At 36.1% G+C, this 17,664-nt stretch overlaps 1 protein-coding gene across 1 annotated transcript in view; it reads right to left on the reverse strand.

Annotated features, from left to right (window-relative positions):
- The window catches only part of LOC131959438 (corticotropin-releasing factor receptor 1-like), a 92,459-nt gene that overhangs the window by 58,915 nt on the left and 15,880 nt on the right, over positions 1-17,664 (reverse strand). The window contains exons 3-5 of the mRNA XM_059324637.1: positions 14,464-14,551; positions 13,241-13,300; positions 12,778-12,903 (exon numbers count right to left, since the gene is read on the reverse strand). Of these exons, the coding sequence (XP_059180620.1) occupies positions 12,778-12,903; positions 13,241-13,300; positions 14,464-14,551 (274 nt within the window). The remainder of the gene's footprint in view (positions 1-12,777; positions 12,904-13,240; positions 13,301-14,463; positions 14,552-17,664) is intronic.

Genomic DNA, 17,664 nt, shown 5'->3' on the forward strand with positions numbered 1-17,664 from the left:
TCTCCATTCAGTTATTGAATTGTTGGTTCCTAAAAAAATAGCTAAAATAGTGAGAATACTGTCACAATTATCCAAGTGACACCTTCATAATGGCCAAGCAACAGTCCAAACCTCAATATTAATACTAAATTTATAGCAATTAATAAAAAAATATTAAAAAGGAAATGCAGCAAATCTTAACATTTATGAAGTTGCAAACATGCAATGTTGTTGCATGAAAAGGGTAACTAAACCATCAAAGTAGTTGCCAGTTAATTCTTTTTATCCACTAATCGTTTCAGTTTTCGTGTACATTTTCATATACTGCGTTTGTGCAAAATGCTTAATTTGTAAAGTAACTAAAGCTGTCACATAATTATAAATGACTCAAGTAAAAAGTACAATATGTCCATCTGAACTGTAGTGAAGCAGGTTTATAATAGTTTTGTAATTTTCATTCGTTTTAGTCTTAATTTAACTGTGAATTCAGTTAGTTTGCTAGTTTTCATTAGTTTTTTTTAATGCTTAGTTTAAGTTTAGTTTCTTTTAGTTTTAGTGTTAGTTTTTTTGTGGAGTATTTGTTGGGTGCGAGATTCAAAAACATCCTATATATATTATATATATATTGTATATATATATATAGTCTCAATAAACATATTTACCAATACTTCCTATATTAAAAATATTGACAGAGACGGAAGGGAAGGCCATTTTCACTATAATTTGTTAGTTTTAGTTGCATTTGTAACCACACAATACAGTTTCAGTTAGTTATCTTTTTTTTTTTTTTTTTTTTTAAACCTCTGATTTGGTTTTTATTTCAGTTGACGAAAATATCTTTCTCAATTCTAGTTTTCGTTATTTAATTCGTTTTTGCTAACAATAATAACCTTGTAGTGTAGTAGAAAGTGACATGACATGAAAATACTCAAGTAAAGAACAAGTAAAGTTACACCAAATCTGTACATAATTACTGAAGGAAACGTTATCTGAACACCCTTTAACTCAGGTGATCCTCCGGCTGGTCACCTGTCCTCCCGTCCATTAGCACTGTCACTCCTCTAACATTAGCTAGCTAGTTAATGCTAGTTAAAGTGGCCCAATTGTTCCAAGTTGTCCGGCTGCTTTCCTGTTTGATAATTCTCTCAGAAAGATGCTTGACATCTTGAAAACCTATTCTTGACCAGCTAATATCCCGAAACTGAATAAAACACACGAGAAGCAAAAAAAAAAAAAAGCATCTTCTCTGACAACTAGCAGCTAATTTAGCCGTTAGGTTAGCCATCTTGACCCGAGAATGACTCAACATTAATGCTAAATATGATTATTTTTACCAGAAGTTTGGTGTAAAACAAAACTCCGCGGCTGGTGGGCAGCCAAGTGTTTAAGCTTCTCTTAAAAAGACCAAAAATAATCCATATATTTCATGTCTCGGCAGTAACTAACTAACTAGATAACGTTTTATTCTTTAACGAAAAACTAGTTTAACGGTTGACCGCCACAACGGCCGAATGACGTCACCAGTATTCGACAAACAGCCAATCAGATTGCAGCGGGGCAACAGCCAATCGCGATCATGACCACAGGTCTGGGCATGCGTACTGCACTTGACATTGAAAGCCAAAGAATGTAAACAAAATAATTTTACAGTGAATGTAGCATGCCAAAAAGTTCATATAATGATAAATATCGGCATCAACTGAAGATTTTTCTTTAAGTCATGCATTAATCCAGGATTATATTAATTAATATTATAATTTCTTAATTACTTAGACTGTTTGAGTTGAGTGTTGGGTTAATGATAATAAAGTAATTAAGTGTAATTTATAATAGTGTTAGGTTATAACCCTTAGTGTCTATCAACATAGAGTGACCAATTAATTAGAAGAGTTATTTATTAGCGTTAACGCTGATGATGAGTCAGGTAAAGCAACCTTTTCATGGTTTTAGGGAAATAATGTGTTCTTCCGACACACACAGATGTCGGAAGGACGACTTCACAACTCAGGAAATGGGACCATCTGAAGAGAGTCCCCCGCCCCCCAAAAAACGCCCAACCCAATTAGAGCACAACACAAACTGTCAATCATGACGTTACAGCTCCCTTCTACAGAATCAAATAACTTATTCAAACCAAACAATATCAGAAAAATGAACACCTGAGCAAATGTCAGCATGATATGAATGACCTAAAATCACAGAAACCATCTTCAGGGAAAAAATGGATTGACATATAGTTTGTGTTTTTAGTTGGACTCATGTCCCATCCACTTACATGGAGTGGGCGGGTTTATAACCTGTACTGCAGCCAGTCACCAGGGGGCGCTCCAGATGTTTTGGGCTCAATTATGAGAAGCTTTCAGGCTGTTTATCTTTACATACTGTCTATGCTAAGTACCAATGAAACCAGTGTTTTCTGCTGCCAGCAGGTGGCGCTTTCCAATTACTTATTAGATTAGATTAGATTAGACTTTTCACTTGTCACAGCAGTAGTAGTAGTAGTAGTAGTGGTAGTAGCAGTAGTTGTAGTGATATTAGTAGTACTAGCAGCAGTAGTGGTAGTAGTAGTAGTAGTAGCATTAGTAGTAGTAGCAGTAGTAGTAGTAGTAGTAGTAGTAGTAGCAGTAGCAGTAGCAGTATTAGTAGCAATTGTAGCAGTAGTAGTAGCAGTTGTAGCAGTAGTAGTAGCAGTTGTAGCAGTAGTAGTAGTAGTAGAAGTAGTAATAATGGTAGTAGTAGTACTAGCAGCAGCAGCAGTAGTAGTAGTAGTAGAAGTAGTAATAATGGTAGTAGTAGTACTAGCAGCAGCAGGAGTAGTAGTAGTAGCAGCAGTAGTAGCAGTAGTAGCATTAGTGGTAGTAGTAGTAGTAATAGTAGCAGTAGTAGTAGTAGTAGCAGTAGCAGTAGTAGTAGTAGTTACAGTAGCAGTAGTAGTAGTAGTAGCAGTAGTAATATTAGTAGTAGTAGTAGTAGCAGCAGTAGCAGTAGTAGTAGTAGTAGTAGTAGTAGTAGCAGTAGTAGTAGTAGTAGTAGCAGTAGTGGTAGTAGTAGTAGTCGTAGTAGTAGTAGCAGTAGCAATAGTAGTAGTAGTTACAGTAGCAGTAGTAGTAGTAGTAGTAGCAGTAGCAGTAGTAGTAGTAGTTACAGTAGCAGTAGTAGTAGTAGTAGCAGTAGTAATATTAGTAGTAGTAGTAGTAGCAGCAGTAGCAGTAGTAGTAGTAGTAGTAGTAGTAGTAGTAGCAGTAGTAGTAGTAGTAGTAGCAGTAGCAGTAGCAGTAGCAGTTGTAGCAGTAGTAGTAGTAGTAGTAGTAGTAGCAGTAGTAGTAGTAGTAGTAGTAGCAGTAGCAGTAGTAGTAGTAGTAGTAGTGGCAGTAGTAGTAGTAGTAGTAGCAGTAGCAGTAGTAGTAGTGGCAGTAGCAGTAGCAGTAGTAGTAGTAGTAGTTGACTAGTAGTCGTACATTAAAGTGTAGCAGTATGAGTAAGTGGGGCTGATATATGTAGAAATATTTATTTTTGAGGTAAATAGTTTATTTTTCTGCTGCTTCTGTCAAAGGTAGATAAACAATGAGACCTCACAGACTTTTCTTCAAGGTTTCACATTCATGTATCTGAGCTGAGAGCAGCATCCTGTTCTGTGAAGGACTCTCGATGTGAACACTGAACGAGGCTGAGAGCTTTCTTTCACAATAATGTGAAGTAACCTCTCAGGTTTAACAGCACAAAGAGTCAGAAAGAGTGTAGGATGAATGTCAGTGGAAGAGCTGAGTGGTGACACTACACACACACACACACACACACACACACACACACACACACACACACACAATACAATAGTTTTATAAATGGGTTTTACAGCACTGCTACACACCAAAACTGACAATAACTGAACTTAATTTTAACTTAAATGTACTATGTCTATACTGTAAATGCTGTTCCTAATGTCTTATGTCCTCCTGTTTAAATTGTTAATAATACTTTTTATATTTCGTCTGGTTTATGTAGCTTTTCTTAATATTTATGTATTTTATTCATGCACCTTCTGGTTTGGCTATCCATCTGCTGCTGTAATACTGGAAATGTCCCTGTTTTGGCACTAATAAAAGAATATCTTATCTAACTTATTGTATCTTATACAAGTATCTATTACATGCAACAACCTATTTAACCTCTTTAACATGCCAAAATATATTTTCTCCAATGTGCAATATCTGTAAAATGCAAAGTACTCTCAGAAAAAACAAACAAACAAACAAACAAACACAAAGAATATATATAAATAACAAATGCCAAATAGCAGAAATGTATGTATAGAATGTATGTATATGTCTTATTTAAATATATTTTTCCATATCTATGTGTCTGTATCTTGAGCTGCAGTGACAACTAAAGGATAAATAAAGTCAAATCTTATCTCATCGTATCTTATCTTATCTCTTGTAGCTGCACTGGACCGTATCGTAGCGTGAAATAACAAAACCAAAGGCAGAACAATCTGAAAAAATAATTTCAGAGCAGATATTCCTTCATATTTTTGGTTAGAGTTGTGTCTGTTTGATGAGTTCAAGACATTTTATCATGAAGAATAACACTTAAAGTTTGGGGTTTTGGAGCTGTGTGTCTGATAAAACAGGGCTGGAGTGAAATAATTGCTTTAAAACCGATTAAATGTTCCAGTTTTTCACTCCAGCCGCACATAGAAACAGAGGAATTAATAGTAATGTGTCTGCTGGTGAAATGAGGTGGAAGCTGCATGTACACAGAGCTGCTCAGCCTCAATCTCACATTCTGTGGTGATGATTTTGGCCCGTGACGCACGTCAAGCACTTCTAAACTGAAATGCTTTTCAGCACCCCCACACAAACACCCGTCTCTAAAACTAAACTATGGTAAAAACTCAAATGTTTCCTGTGAAAATGGATAGTATCCAACATGTGTTTGAGATTAAAATGCTTCATTTAGATGCAGGAATGTGTTGAAATGAGCTGAGAAAAAGAGACAGTGGTGCAGAAATATAATTATCAATTTTGAAGTACTTTTAACATTTTCATTGTATCATATTTTATTTTCAGAGGGGAATATTGTACTTGCTCAGACAGTTCTGCAGCATCATGCTCACAGATGAGAACTAAATAGAAATCTTGTAACATAAGAGTAATTTTATGGTATTTTAGTTACATTTTCTGCTACTTTCATACATTTCAGAGGCACATATTGTACTTTATACTCCACTACATTTATCTGACAGATGGAGTTACTTTACAGGTTAAAATATGGCTCATAAAAGACCTTTATAATTATCATTATTCTGTGCAAAAATCCCCTTTTAGATATACAGTCATGTAAACAATTATTAGACCATCCTTGTTTTCTCCTTGCTTTCTTGTTCATTTTAATACCTGGTACAACTAAAAGTACATTTGTTTGGAAAAATATAACGATAACAACAAAAATAGCTGATAAGAGTTTAATTTTAGAGCAGATATCTAGCCATTTTCCATGGTTTTCTTCATAATAACCAAAATCATTATCAAGAAAACCATGGAAAATGGCTAGATATCAGCTTTTGTTGTCATCATTATATTTGTCCAAACAAATGTACCTTTAGTTGTAGCAGGCATTAAAATGAACATGAAATTAGAGAAAACAAAGTAAGGATAAAAGTGAAAACTTATAATAAAAACCTAAAAATATGTTTGTGTGTGTGTCGTCTCACCTCATCATTCTGACTTCTGTTCAGCGTTTGCAGAATAATGACAAACTTATGAAAGAAAACTCTGTGTTTAAGTTGAGAGCCCTTAACTCACAGTAACTCAGAGATGAATATAAAACCTTGGAGAAGCTGTGAGGTCGCAGTGTTTGTCTGTTCGACACAAACACAGAAAAATAGACCATTTAACTGATGAAACGAGCCATTAAATGTTCTCCTCTTTGTCTCTCCTGACCTCATCTGTGGAAAATGCAAAACATTTATTCATTAATAATAAAAAAAACATGATAAAATAAATACACCTTGAAGTTAAAGCTTCATTTGTTGATGATTTCATGGAGGATTTTAACATTTAAATCTTCATAAAGTAAACACATCATCATCATCTCATGCTGAACCCTCCTCACTCTGTGACCTCCGCTGGTGTCAGCTGGTGGGAGGTCTGTGTTCAGGCTTTTAGGCTGCGCTTCAATAGAGATTATGTTAATCCTGAAGGTGAAATGAACCTCGCAGTGTCAAATTACTGAATTATAGCCCGGCTCTCCTCTCTCTGCCTGTCTCCGGTGGCTCCTCGGGGTCCTGTGGGGGTTTTACGATTTCAAATTACCAGGGAACACTTCTGCTTTTATCTCTTAAATGTACTTAATTGTGTTTACTGTGCCGTGTTTGTTTTACCTTCAGAGAGCTGCAGAGCATCATACAAATTACACACAGACTGCACATCCATATCACTTTCACTTTAGACCTCTTTATTTTGTTTTTATGGGAATTATAGTTGTTTATTACTGCAAGACTCATTATTTTGTATCGAAAACATGAACCTAATAAATGATTTTTTCTTATTTTGCAGAGTTTAAAGGATCATTAGACAACATTTTTAATTATGTGCTAATCTGTCACTTGTCACTATTTTCTTTTAAAAAAAATCACCAAAACTACACCAAAAACTGAAAATATCATTTGATTTTCAACTTTCCAACTGTCCTTGGACAAATTTATGTGTGATGAATGTTTCCATCAGGACAAATAAGCTTAAAATGTTGATATTTGTGTCAGAATCTCTTTATTCTACATGTGTCATTTAAAAATAAAGTGCTTGCACTAACCAGATCCTGTTAAAAACATTAAATTCTGCTCCTCAGAGACACTGTGAAGACATGATTGATTCTGCTGAGACCAACGGTCACGTGTCAAATATTCACTGAAAATCTGTTTACAGAGCAGAGAGGAGAGGACAGGAGAGGCTGTTTACACAGAGCAGAGAGGAGAGGACAGGAGAGGCTGTTTACACAGAGCAGAGAGGAGAGGACAGGAGAGGCTGTTTACACAGAGCAGAGGAGAGGACAGGAGAGTCTGGAAACATGACAACACTTCAATATGTACAGTATGTGGAGAAATTTTTTTTGTAATTTGACATCTTTGATCATTTTATGTAACCTTTTTTTTTAGTAATTGTGTGGTTTTTTTGTGTCAATTTACGCCTTTTCTCTGACATTTTGAGTCTATTTTGTTCATTTTACCTATTTTTTCGGTCATTTTATGTATTTTTTTAGTAAATTTGTGAAATTTGTGGTCTCTTAGAAAAGCGTTTATACATAAATTACATTTTATTCACTTAAAAAAAACTTTCTGTCATTCTAACTGTCTTATTCTGCACAAAGACATGTTTGAGTTGTTCTGATTGAGCTGCAGGAGTTATAGATTTATTTAGATTTTATATGTTGCAGTGAAATACAAGGACACAGAGAGGAGAGTGTAAAAAGAGCAACAAAATGCCCTGAAACGTCTCGTTAGGGTTCAGTAAACTAGTTTTAAAGGTATTGCTTGATAATATTATTTGTAGTTTTCTGCAGCCATTTGGTTGTTTTTAGGTTGTAGTATTTAATAAATCATTTTTTCATTTTTTTTTCTATTTTAAATAGATAGATAGATAGATAGATAGATAGATAGATAGATAGATAGATAGATAGATAGATAGATAGATAGATAGATAGATAGATAGATAGATAGATAGATAGATAGATGGATAGATAGATAGATAGATAGATAGATAGATAGATAGATAGATAGATAGATAGATGAAAATGAGTCAGGCAAACCATTTCAGAATCGAAAAAACAATTAATCTAGCTCAGGGATGGACAACTTAAATGCTGCAGGGGGCCACAATTTTTCATGGCCACTACCACATGTAGGACCATGCACTTAACCAGATATGATGAAACTGCAATTTTAAATATGTTTACAGTGCAGTAACTTCACATATTTCATGCTCAAATGCATGTTTAACAGTATAAATAGGAATACAAAGAAGCAAATAAAAAATAACCACTTACTGTGATTTATTTTTTCAGTGCAAGAACAGCAGACCAACATTAATTGCAAGAAGTCATTTTGTGCATTTTTACACTGCACTTTTAAGATTTCATGCTCAAATGCATGTAGTTGTACTGAGGGCCACTTCAAGTGAGGGTGCGGGCCGTATGCGGCCCCCAGGCCTCCAGTTGCCCATCCCTGATCTAGCTGTATTGATAATTTATTAATATTTTTTTCAGCAAAAATCTCTGAAAATGTGATTTGAAGCTTCTGTACAGTTTGTATTCACCAAAGAAAGAAAAAGAAACCATTACCTCTGATTATGACTTGTGTATGTTTTGTTTCTCCTGATAATGGAATAAGTAAAGGTTGAAGTGGTCATCAGTCAGAGAGTCTGAGGAGACGCGGACGTGACGATGCTACATGATTTAATTAGCTGCTGGATGTTAATGTCGCTGAGTGATGTGGGAGCAGCGTCATTATTATGTCAACACCGAGCCTTTAAAGTCTCTGTTTGTTCAGCAGCAGATAAAACACAACAGGATGTTTGACGGAGAGCAGGACGGATCCGAGCTGCTGCTGCTCCAATTATGAAACTATCAAAGATCTTCTGCAATTATGAGATCTTTTGTCAAAATGAGCCACAATCAGGAGACATAATGAGACATAATTACCTCAAATAATTGTTTTCTTATATGACATTGAACTGAATGTTTCGGCTGTTTGAAGACGTCATATTGCGCTGTAGGAAATTATAACGAGCACTGTATTGTATTATTTCTTGACATTTTATGGACAAAACAATGAATATATTTCCCACAAAAACAATTAACAGTTGATGAAAACAATTGCAGCAGCTGTTTCTGTGCAAGTTCTTGCTGTTGTAGCTGAAAATATTTGTTATCTCAGCGAAGTTTCTTTTGTAAAATTAGTAGACGGTTCCAATTATATACAGAAAAAAAAGCCTTAATGGGTATAAAACTGTTTCATCGCTCCATCAGTGAAATGAGCTGCATGTATCTGAATGCACTTTATGTCTGTTAATGCGCTGTAATTGTATGTATTGAGATGTGGCAGTCTTTTTATGTCCGACACAAATTTCCCTACGGACAAATAAATTAATCTGCAGTCATTTCATTTTGCAGTCTGAGTCACTGCTGAGATGCAGCGACGCTGTAGGCTGAATGAGAGACGTCAGAACGCTGATGTAATATAATGTATAATAATTTAATGTTTAATAATATAATGTATAATAATATAATGCAGGTATAATGTTTAGCAGGTATAATGTTTAACAGGTATAATGTATAAAATAATATAATGCCGGTATAATGTTTAGCAGGTATAATGTAAAATAATATAATATAAAATATTATAATGTATAATAATATAATGTATAATAATATAATGCAGGTATCATGTTTACCAGGTATAATGTATAATAATATGATATAAAATAATATAATGTATAATAATATAATGCAGGTATAATGTTTACCAGGTAAAACGTATAATAATACAATGTATAATAATTTAATGTTTAATAATATATTGCAAGTAAAATGTTTAACAGGTATAATGTATAATAATATGTATAATAATTGAATGTATAATAATATAATGCAAGTAAAATGTTTACCAGGTATAATGTATAATAATATAATGTATAATCATATAATGCAGTAATAATGTTTACCAGGTATAATGTATAATAATATAATGCAGTTAAAATAGGCAGGCATAATGTTTATGAGGTCTAATGTTATCTTAGTTTAGTGTGTAAGCATGCTGACATCTCAAATCAATTAAATAAATAGCCTTTATTGTCATTATATAGTCAACTATACAACGACATTGGAAGAACCACTGCTGAAGGTGCATTATGAGTAAAACATTTAAAAAATATGGTAGAACACTGAGCTAAAACAAGGACGTGTGATACATTAAATAAATATAAAAAAAATAGATAAAAATAGATCAATTACCACTGAAAATACTTCAAATGGTATAAATGAGGTAGTTTAAAAATATATATTTTTTATTCTTTTATTTTCTTTTTAACTCAAACTCTGTCTTTAAATTGAGTTTTTAATTACTATTTTATTGTTTTAGTATTATTTTATTGTTTTCAATGTTTTTATTTATTACTATATTTGTGTATGTTTTTTATTGTATTGTATTGTACTATTTTCTGTACAGCACTTTAGTCAACTGAGGTTATTTTTGTTTTTAAATGTGCTCTATCCTAAATAAACTTTGACTTGACGAGATCATTAGGGTCTAAGGACAGAGGATGTCGTACCATGTACAGTCTGTGATGCCCTTTGAGGCAAATCTGTGATTTTTGATTTTGGGCTATATAAATAAAATTGATTTGATTGATTTGATTTGATTAGTTGCACATATTAATTGTATTGCACATATGAGTTTTATTGCACATTTAGAATGCAGTTTTTGTTTTTTGTATCCCACTTTTCTTAATATCCTATGTGTGTGTTGAGTGTTCTGACAGCTGCTGATTAGCAACAAATAAAAAGAACTGCTGAGGATGATGGGAATGCTGTTAGTTCTGCAGATATTTGGCCATAAACCAAAGTGTTGGACACATTAATGGGATTGTTTGGATTCTTTTTAGAGGGCTTCTATAGTTGATGGCAGCTTGGAGAAGCAGGCGGGAGGAAAAAACAGTTGAAGTGCAGGCTATATTTAGAACAGTTTCACCACTTTATGTTTCTGACAGAACTGAAGCTATCTCTCTATTTTAAGACCACCAGACTCCATTGACAAAAACAGTAATTTTACCTCACAGGACACAGGAGTTCCTGGTCTGCTGCTGTCTCTATCGGTGGGTTTATTTATGTTATTGTTTGACTTTACTGGATCTGAAGTAACCTTTCAAAACACCAAAGTCACAAAATAATACAAACAAACCCACCGATTGAGTTCAGTCAACCAGAAAGTCCTGTGTCCTGTGAGGTAAAATCACTGTTTTGGTCAATGGAGTCTGGTGGCTTTGAAGATACATGACTTCTTCAGCTCCCAAAGTGAACTTAAACAGCTTTCTGATGATGAGTGTAAAATTAATCTTATTCTAAGATTCTAAAAATCTAAAATTAAAAAATCTGAATTATGCCTTTAACCTTCCTCTTATGTTAGCTTTCTGTTGCTATCTCTTATGTTAACGGGTCGTTTTTGACCCTTTAATGACCCATAAAATCCCCTTCAAACAATTATTTATCTTCCAATTTGTTTCGTACCTCTGTGTGACCTCGTTAGGCTTCTGTAGCCATAAAAAGATTAGTTTTAATATTTTTTGTGTGTGTCCCTGGGCCTTTTTGACAGCATTCCCCATAAAAAAAACATTTTAGAATTTAGAATATTTATAAAATAAAAGTTTTTTTTTTTTTTATCTGACTATTACTGAGAGGTATTTGAAAACATCTCAAATTAATGTTTTATTTTAATATTAACCATAGTAACATCTATGGTGTTACGGGTGAATTTGGAACCGTATATATTTCAGTAAATATCGTTTTATAATCTTATATTGTAACTGAAACAACACAAATGTTATAATTTTCCCCAGGGAATTTTATAATTTAGTAAAATGTATTTATTTTTGTTTTATTTTGTTTAAATAGAGATTCCTGACAAAGTTAAAAAGCCTTGATGCATAAGCAAAAGTTGTGTGGTACTTTTATGCATTTCAAACCGAAAACTGTCGGTGCCAACCCAAACACAAGAGGAAGGTTAACATGTTGACCTCACAATGGCAATAAATTAAAACAAAATGATTAAAATTCATCCTGAGGGGAATATGAATGGTTGCACCAAATTTCAGGAGAATTCATCTAAGAGTTGTCGTTATATGTCACTTAAAACCAGAAATATCAACCTCATGGTGGCGCTAGAGCGAAAGTCAGAAGATCATGAAACTCAGTAGGATTCATCCTCTGGAGAACACAAATGGTTGTACCAATTTTTATGCCAAACCATGAAACAGCTGTTGAGATATTTTACTGAGGAACAAAGTGAATAAACTTTTAACCATGCTTGAGTTTCTAAAGAAATATGAATTCCTCCCTTTTGAGAGTAGATTTATTTTCAGGCGAGTCATTTACAGAGCAGATCTGTTTGCTGCAGCGGTTTAATTTCAGTTGTACTTTTAAGGGTTTGACCTGAGAAGAAACTGTGTTGCAGAGAGAGAGTTCAGGAAGAGTTCGGCACCGGAGCAGAAACACTTTCTTTCTTTCTTTCACAGCCTCAAAAAAAAAGTGATTTCTAAAATATCCCCTGCACGTAGAAAACGTCTCATATTATTTGATTCAGTGACCCAGATCATGTTTCAGCAGTTTTGACGGGAAGTGATTGCCAAAATGAAGAATAAACAGCAGTAAATACATTTATCTGATGGGTTTAACAGGCTTAAGCATCTCAGACTGAGCGATTTACAGTTCATTTTGTCACATTATCCCGTCTTTCTTTCTCTATTTAAGCCCCCACACAACACAGCGGGGTCTTTTATTCTGGAACTTCATGCTGTATTATCTGCTGCAGTCCTACTTTGTGTACACATGTTGTTTTTACTCTTCTGTGTCTCTTGCTGATTTGTATGCTCATGCTAATTTCTGTGTACACAATTACGTAAACAGGATTTGCCCAAGGGGGAGCCGAGCGAGGCAGCGAAGGAGGGAGGAGGAAATCAAATTAAATCTGGCTTTTAATCTATTGTTTCTTGTTCTGCTGGCAGGAGCTGACAGCGAGCGAGGACTTACTGGTGGTGTTGTATCTGACACCGTAGAACATCTCCGGACAGGGTCGCGACACCATCTGGCCAGCGCTGCTCCGGGGCCAGCAGGTGCCGATGCCGTCGATGGAGGTGTCGCAGTAGAGACCTGAGCCTGGAAGAGTGAGAATAGACATGTCAGACATTCCCGGCGTGGCTCAGGACTCCACATATAGCCGCGGTGCAAATTCTGAAAATACTCCAATGATGTTTGGCAATAAATCGCGGAGCTGAATAAGCTGTTTGTGTGCAGAAAGATTTAATGATTACTCCTGAGCGTCATCTCCTGTGGCGCGTCGCCAAATCTATTTCCAGCATTGTTGAAGTCTTTGATGTTTGTCTTTATAATCTGAGTTCAGATCAAACTTTCCTCCCCCTCGTGGGGTATTCCACAACAAATCTGCTTTGTAGCAGCTCACAGGGAATCAGTTTCACACGTCGAGTCGACTCACCGCTCCACTGGCTCGTGGCGTTGCTCAGGCTCTGGTTCCAGGAGGAGGCCAGCGACTGTACTGCAAACCACACAGAGAGAGAGAGAGACTTCCATCAATGCTTACAGAAGACGACTATGAAAATCTCATTAGATGCAGCTTAGCCGCTACAAAGGTTGAGCATTAAAGGGTAAACACTGGTGACAGACCTTTCCCCGAGCAATAAAGGGACGGCAGCAGCAAATATAGACGAGCCCCGAGGGGTCAGCCTCTCTCGTCTGCAATAACTCTACACGCTTTGGATTTTAAAAAAAGAGCCGGAAATGAAGATGTTCTGCTGGGACAAAGTGACGCTTTCCTCTGTTTTTTTACCCAAAGTTTTCATACGGGACTGTGGTGTGATCAATGAAAGAAAAATGTCAATGATTAGTTTCATCTTGTCAATGATTAGTTTCATCTTGAAGTAGGAAGTTTGAATTATGACTGTTGTCTGTGTGTTTTAGCACCACAAATTACTACTCTGTTGGATGATTGCATCAATAAATTATGACTTTGAGCCATAATAGTTTTTGGGAGCCAGAAGTGACCAGATTTGACTGAAACCTGAAACGCCCACCAATATCAGCAACCTGAATGGATCCAGGAGGCAAAATCTGGGTCCGAACAGTGGAGCCGACTTAAACCTGCATTCTCTCTGATGACCAGCAGGGGGCGACTCCACTGGCTGCAAAAGAAGTCTGTTAGCCAGTCAAATGCACGTGGATTTTTGCTTCCACTCGCAAGTTTCGGTGTGTGTTTAAAAAAGAAAAACAAAGGTACAGAAGTTGGAAACCAAGCCAAGTCAACAGAGAGCGATGTGACAGGCTAATAACACAGCACACACTATTATTATTATTATTATCTCAAGATCTTCCCAACATCTTTATGAGAATAAAACCCCGAGGCAAAAAACAAGAAGCTCATTCCTGTGCAACTGAGTGTGTGTTTGTGTGTTCTCTGGGTGTGTGCTGCGGTTTAAAGTGTTTAATAACCAACTATTACTGTATCTATGAGGTCTACACGGAAATGGGGTAATAAGAAAAGACATCCTGCCAATATCAACATGCAGAAGGTTGTTTGATTGAAGAAGAGAGTTTGGTGCTCATGAAATGGAAAAGGACTGAAAATCAATTGAATGACGAGCAACTCGAAACACTCGGGATGCTTTTAAAAGCTTGTCACAGTGGCTGTTGTTGTGGACTTACATGAGACATTTCCTGACAGCAGGAGCAGAGCTTCACATGTCAGATCGGCCACGGAGCCTGAAGGCAGCAGGCTGATGATGGCACACACCTGCAACACAGAGAAACACACATCAGGGGTCCAATAACATGATACAGCCACGTTTCCACCTCATACAGCTAGAAACTGTGTGTGTGTGTGTGTGTGTGTGTGTGTGTGTGTGTCCTTCACATGTATGCATTACTGTTCATCTGATCCACTTCACACTCTGCAGGTTTGTCTCTGAGGACACAAGGACGTGCAGTGTTGAAGTTGGAGCAATTTGGACAATTTGAATAAACAAATGAATAAATAAACTTTAAGTAAACAAGCTAACAGCTGCGGGGGCTTCAAGGCTTCAAGCATGTTGTTTTGCCAAAGGCTCCACACTGCCAATGCAATTTAAATTGTGCAGGTTTGCTATATTTACAGTCATGGAAAAAATATTAGATCATTGTTTCTTTAATTTCTTGTTTATTTTAATGCCTGGTCCAACTAAAGTACATTTTCTGGACAAATATAATGATAACAACAAAAATATCTGATAAGAGTTTAATTTTAGAGCTGATATCTAGACATTTTCCATTGTTTTCTTGATAATAACCAAAGTCATTATTAGGAGAACCATGGAAAATGGAATAATATTTCTCCAAACAAATGTACCTTTAGTTGTACACCCAACAACCCCGTACAGTCATTGCTTCACTGTCTAAATTATGTAAAATCCTGGATGACATCAAACTTTCTTAACCTGAACGAAAGCAAGACAGAAATTATAATGTTCGGTTTTGGTCCAGCAGACTTTCCAGCTGGCTTTCTGGGCCCGTTTACGACCAACATTCGCTCTTCAGTGAAAAATCTTGGGGTAATATTAGGTGACAGGTTGAAACTCGATCATCAGGTTAGCTCGGTCATAAAAAACAGTTTTTTATCATTTAAGGATTTTATCAAAAGTAAAAGGCTATCTGCCACGTAGAGATCTGGAGACAGTAATCCATGCTTTTATCAATACCAGACTGGATTACTGTAATTCATTGTATGTTGGCCTGGACCACTCACTGTTGCACCGCCTGCAGCTGGTTCAGAATGCAGCTGCCCGTCTCCTTACTGGCACATGCAAACGTGACCACATTACACCTGTCCTTGCTTCGCTACACTGGCTCCCGGTTGCTTTTAGAATAGATTTTAAAATTTTATTGTTTGTTTTTAAAGCTCTTAATGGCCTAGCCCCTCAATATTTGACCGAGCTCCTTAAAATCCACGCCCCTGCTAGAACACGGAGATCCTCCAGTCAGCTGCTACTGGCCACCCCTAAAACCAGACTAAAAACCAAAGGGGACCGTGCCTTTGTGGCAGCGGCCCCAAGGCTCTGGAATAACCTGCCCTGGCACATCCGATCTGCAGGATCTTTTGAAGTTTTTAAATCCTCCTTAAAAACACACTTTTTCTCCCTGGCTTTTAATCAAGTTTAAGAGGACATCTTGCAAAAAACAAAATTTTATTTAAATTTTTAATTTATTTTATTATATTTTTAATTTATTTTTATTCTATTGTTGCACTGTGTTTATCTATTTTAGTATTTTAGTTTTTACCGTATTTCCTGCAACTGTGATATCTGTACAGCACTTTGGTCAACCCCGGTTGTTTTAAATGTGCTCTATAAATAAAGTTTGACTTGACTTGACTTGTACCAGGCATGGTAAATGAGCAAGAAATTAGAGAAAACAAGGGTGGTCTAATATTTTTCTATGACTGTATGATGTTCTTATGGAAGGTTCATATAACCTTTAGGTTCAAAGACTAATACACTTAGAATTGTATCAGTTCTCGAGGGTCAAAAATTGTCAAATTTAGCACCAAATCTGTGCAACAAATGGTATAAAATTACTGCAAACTTCCTGCACAGGGTGCCTCACTGCACACATGTTGTGCATGTTTAATGTTTCCCCTCTGCCCCTTGGACAGTCTGCTACTGCAAACATGCATGCAAACACAGCGGCTGCTGTTGTGTAACATATGGACACGACCTCAAGGACTTTGGCTGAGCTCCACAAGTCGATATTGTAGTTGCTGAAAGACCTAACCGCATGAGACACAAAGTTACTACTACTACAAAGAGACATGAAAAGACTACAGGAGACACAAAACATATTACAAAGAGACACAAAACTGCCACAGAGAGACACAACATGTCTACAAAGAGGCAAAAAACAACCACAAAGAGAGACGAAAAGACCACAAGAGACGCAAAACTGCCACAAACAGAAACAAAATGACTAGAAAGAGTCAGAAAAAGACCATAGAGAATAACAAAATAACTACAAAAGGACAAAAACATACCACAAAGAGACACAAAAAGACCACAAGAGATGCAAAACTGCTAGGAAAACACAGGAAGGATCCAAAGAAACATGAAACAACAACAAAGAGACACAAAATAACTAGGACAAGACACAAAACTACCATAAAGAGACACAGAAAGACCACATGAGACACAAAATGACTACAAAAAGATACAAACCAGCTGCCAAAGGCAGAAAATAACCACAAAAAAGGGAAAACCAGCCACAAACAGAAACAAAATGACTATAAAGACACACAAAAAGACCACGAGAGACGCAATATGACTACAAAAGGACACAAAAAGACCACAAGAGATGAAAAACTGCTACAAAGAGACAGGAAGGATGTAAAGAAACATGAAACAACAACAAAGAGACACAAAATAATGAGGAGAAGACACAAAACCACCACAAAGAGACACAAAACTGCCACAAAGAGAAACAAAATGACTAGAGAGAGACACAAAAAGACCATAGACGGACACAAAATAACTACAAAAGGACACAAAAAGACCCCAAGAGATGCAAAACATCAACAAAATAACTAGGAAAAGACACAAAGTCACCACGAAGATATACAGAAAGACCACAAGAGACACAAAACCATCACAAAGAGACACAAATAACTACAAAAGGACAAAAACATAAGAGACGCAGAACTGCCACAAACAGAAACAAAATGACTAGAAAGAGACACAAAAAGACCACAGAGAGACACAAAATAACTACAAAAGGACACAAGAAGACCACAATGAGACACAAAATATCGTGAACAAAATCGTGAAATATCCACAAAAAAAGGGAAAAACAGCCACAAACCGCCACAAACAGCCACAGATGCAG

This window comes from Centropristis striata, chromosome 21 (genome assembly GCF_030273125.1).
Source record: "Centropristis striata isolate RG_2023a ecotype Rhode Island chromosome 21, C.striata_1.0, whole genome shotgun sequence".
Classification (NCBI taxonomy): Eukaryota; Metazoa; Chordata; class Actinopteri; order Perciformes; family Serranidae; genus Centropristis; species Centropristis striata.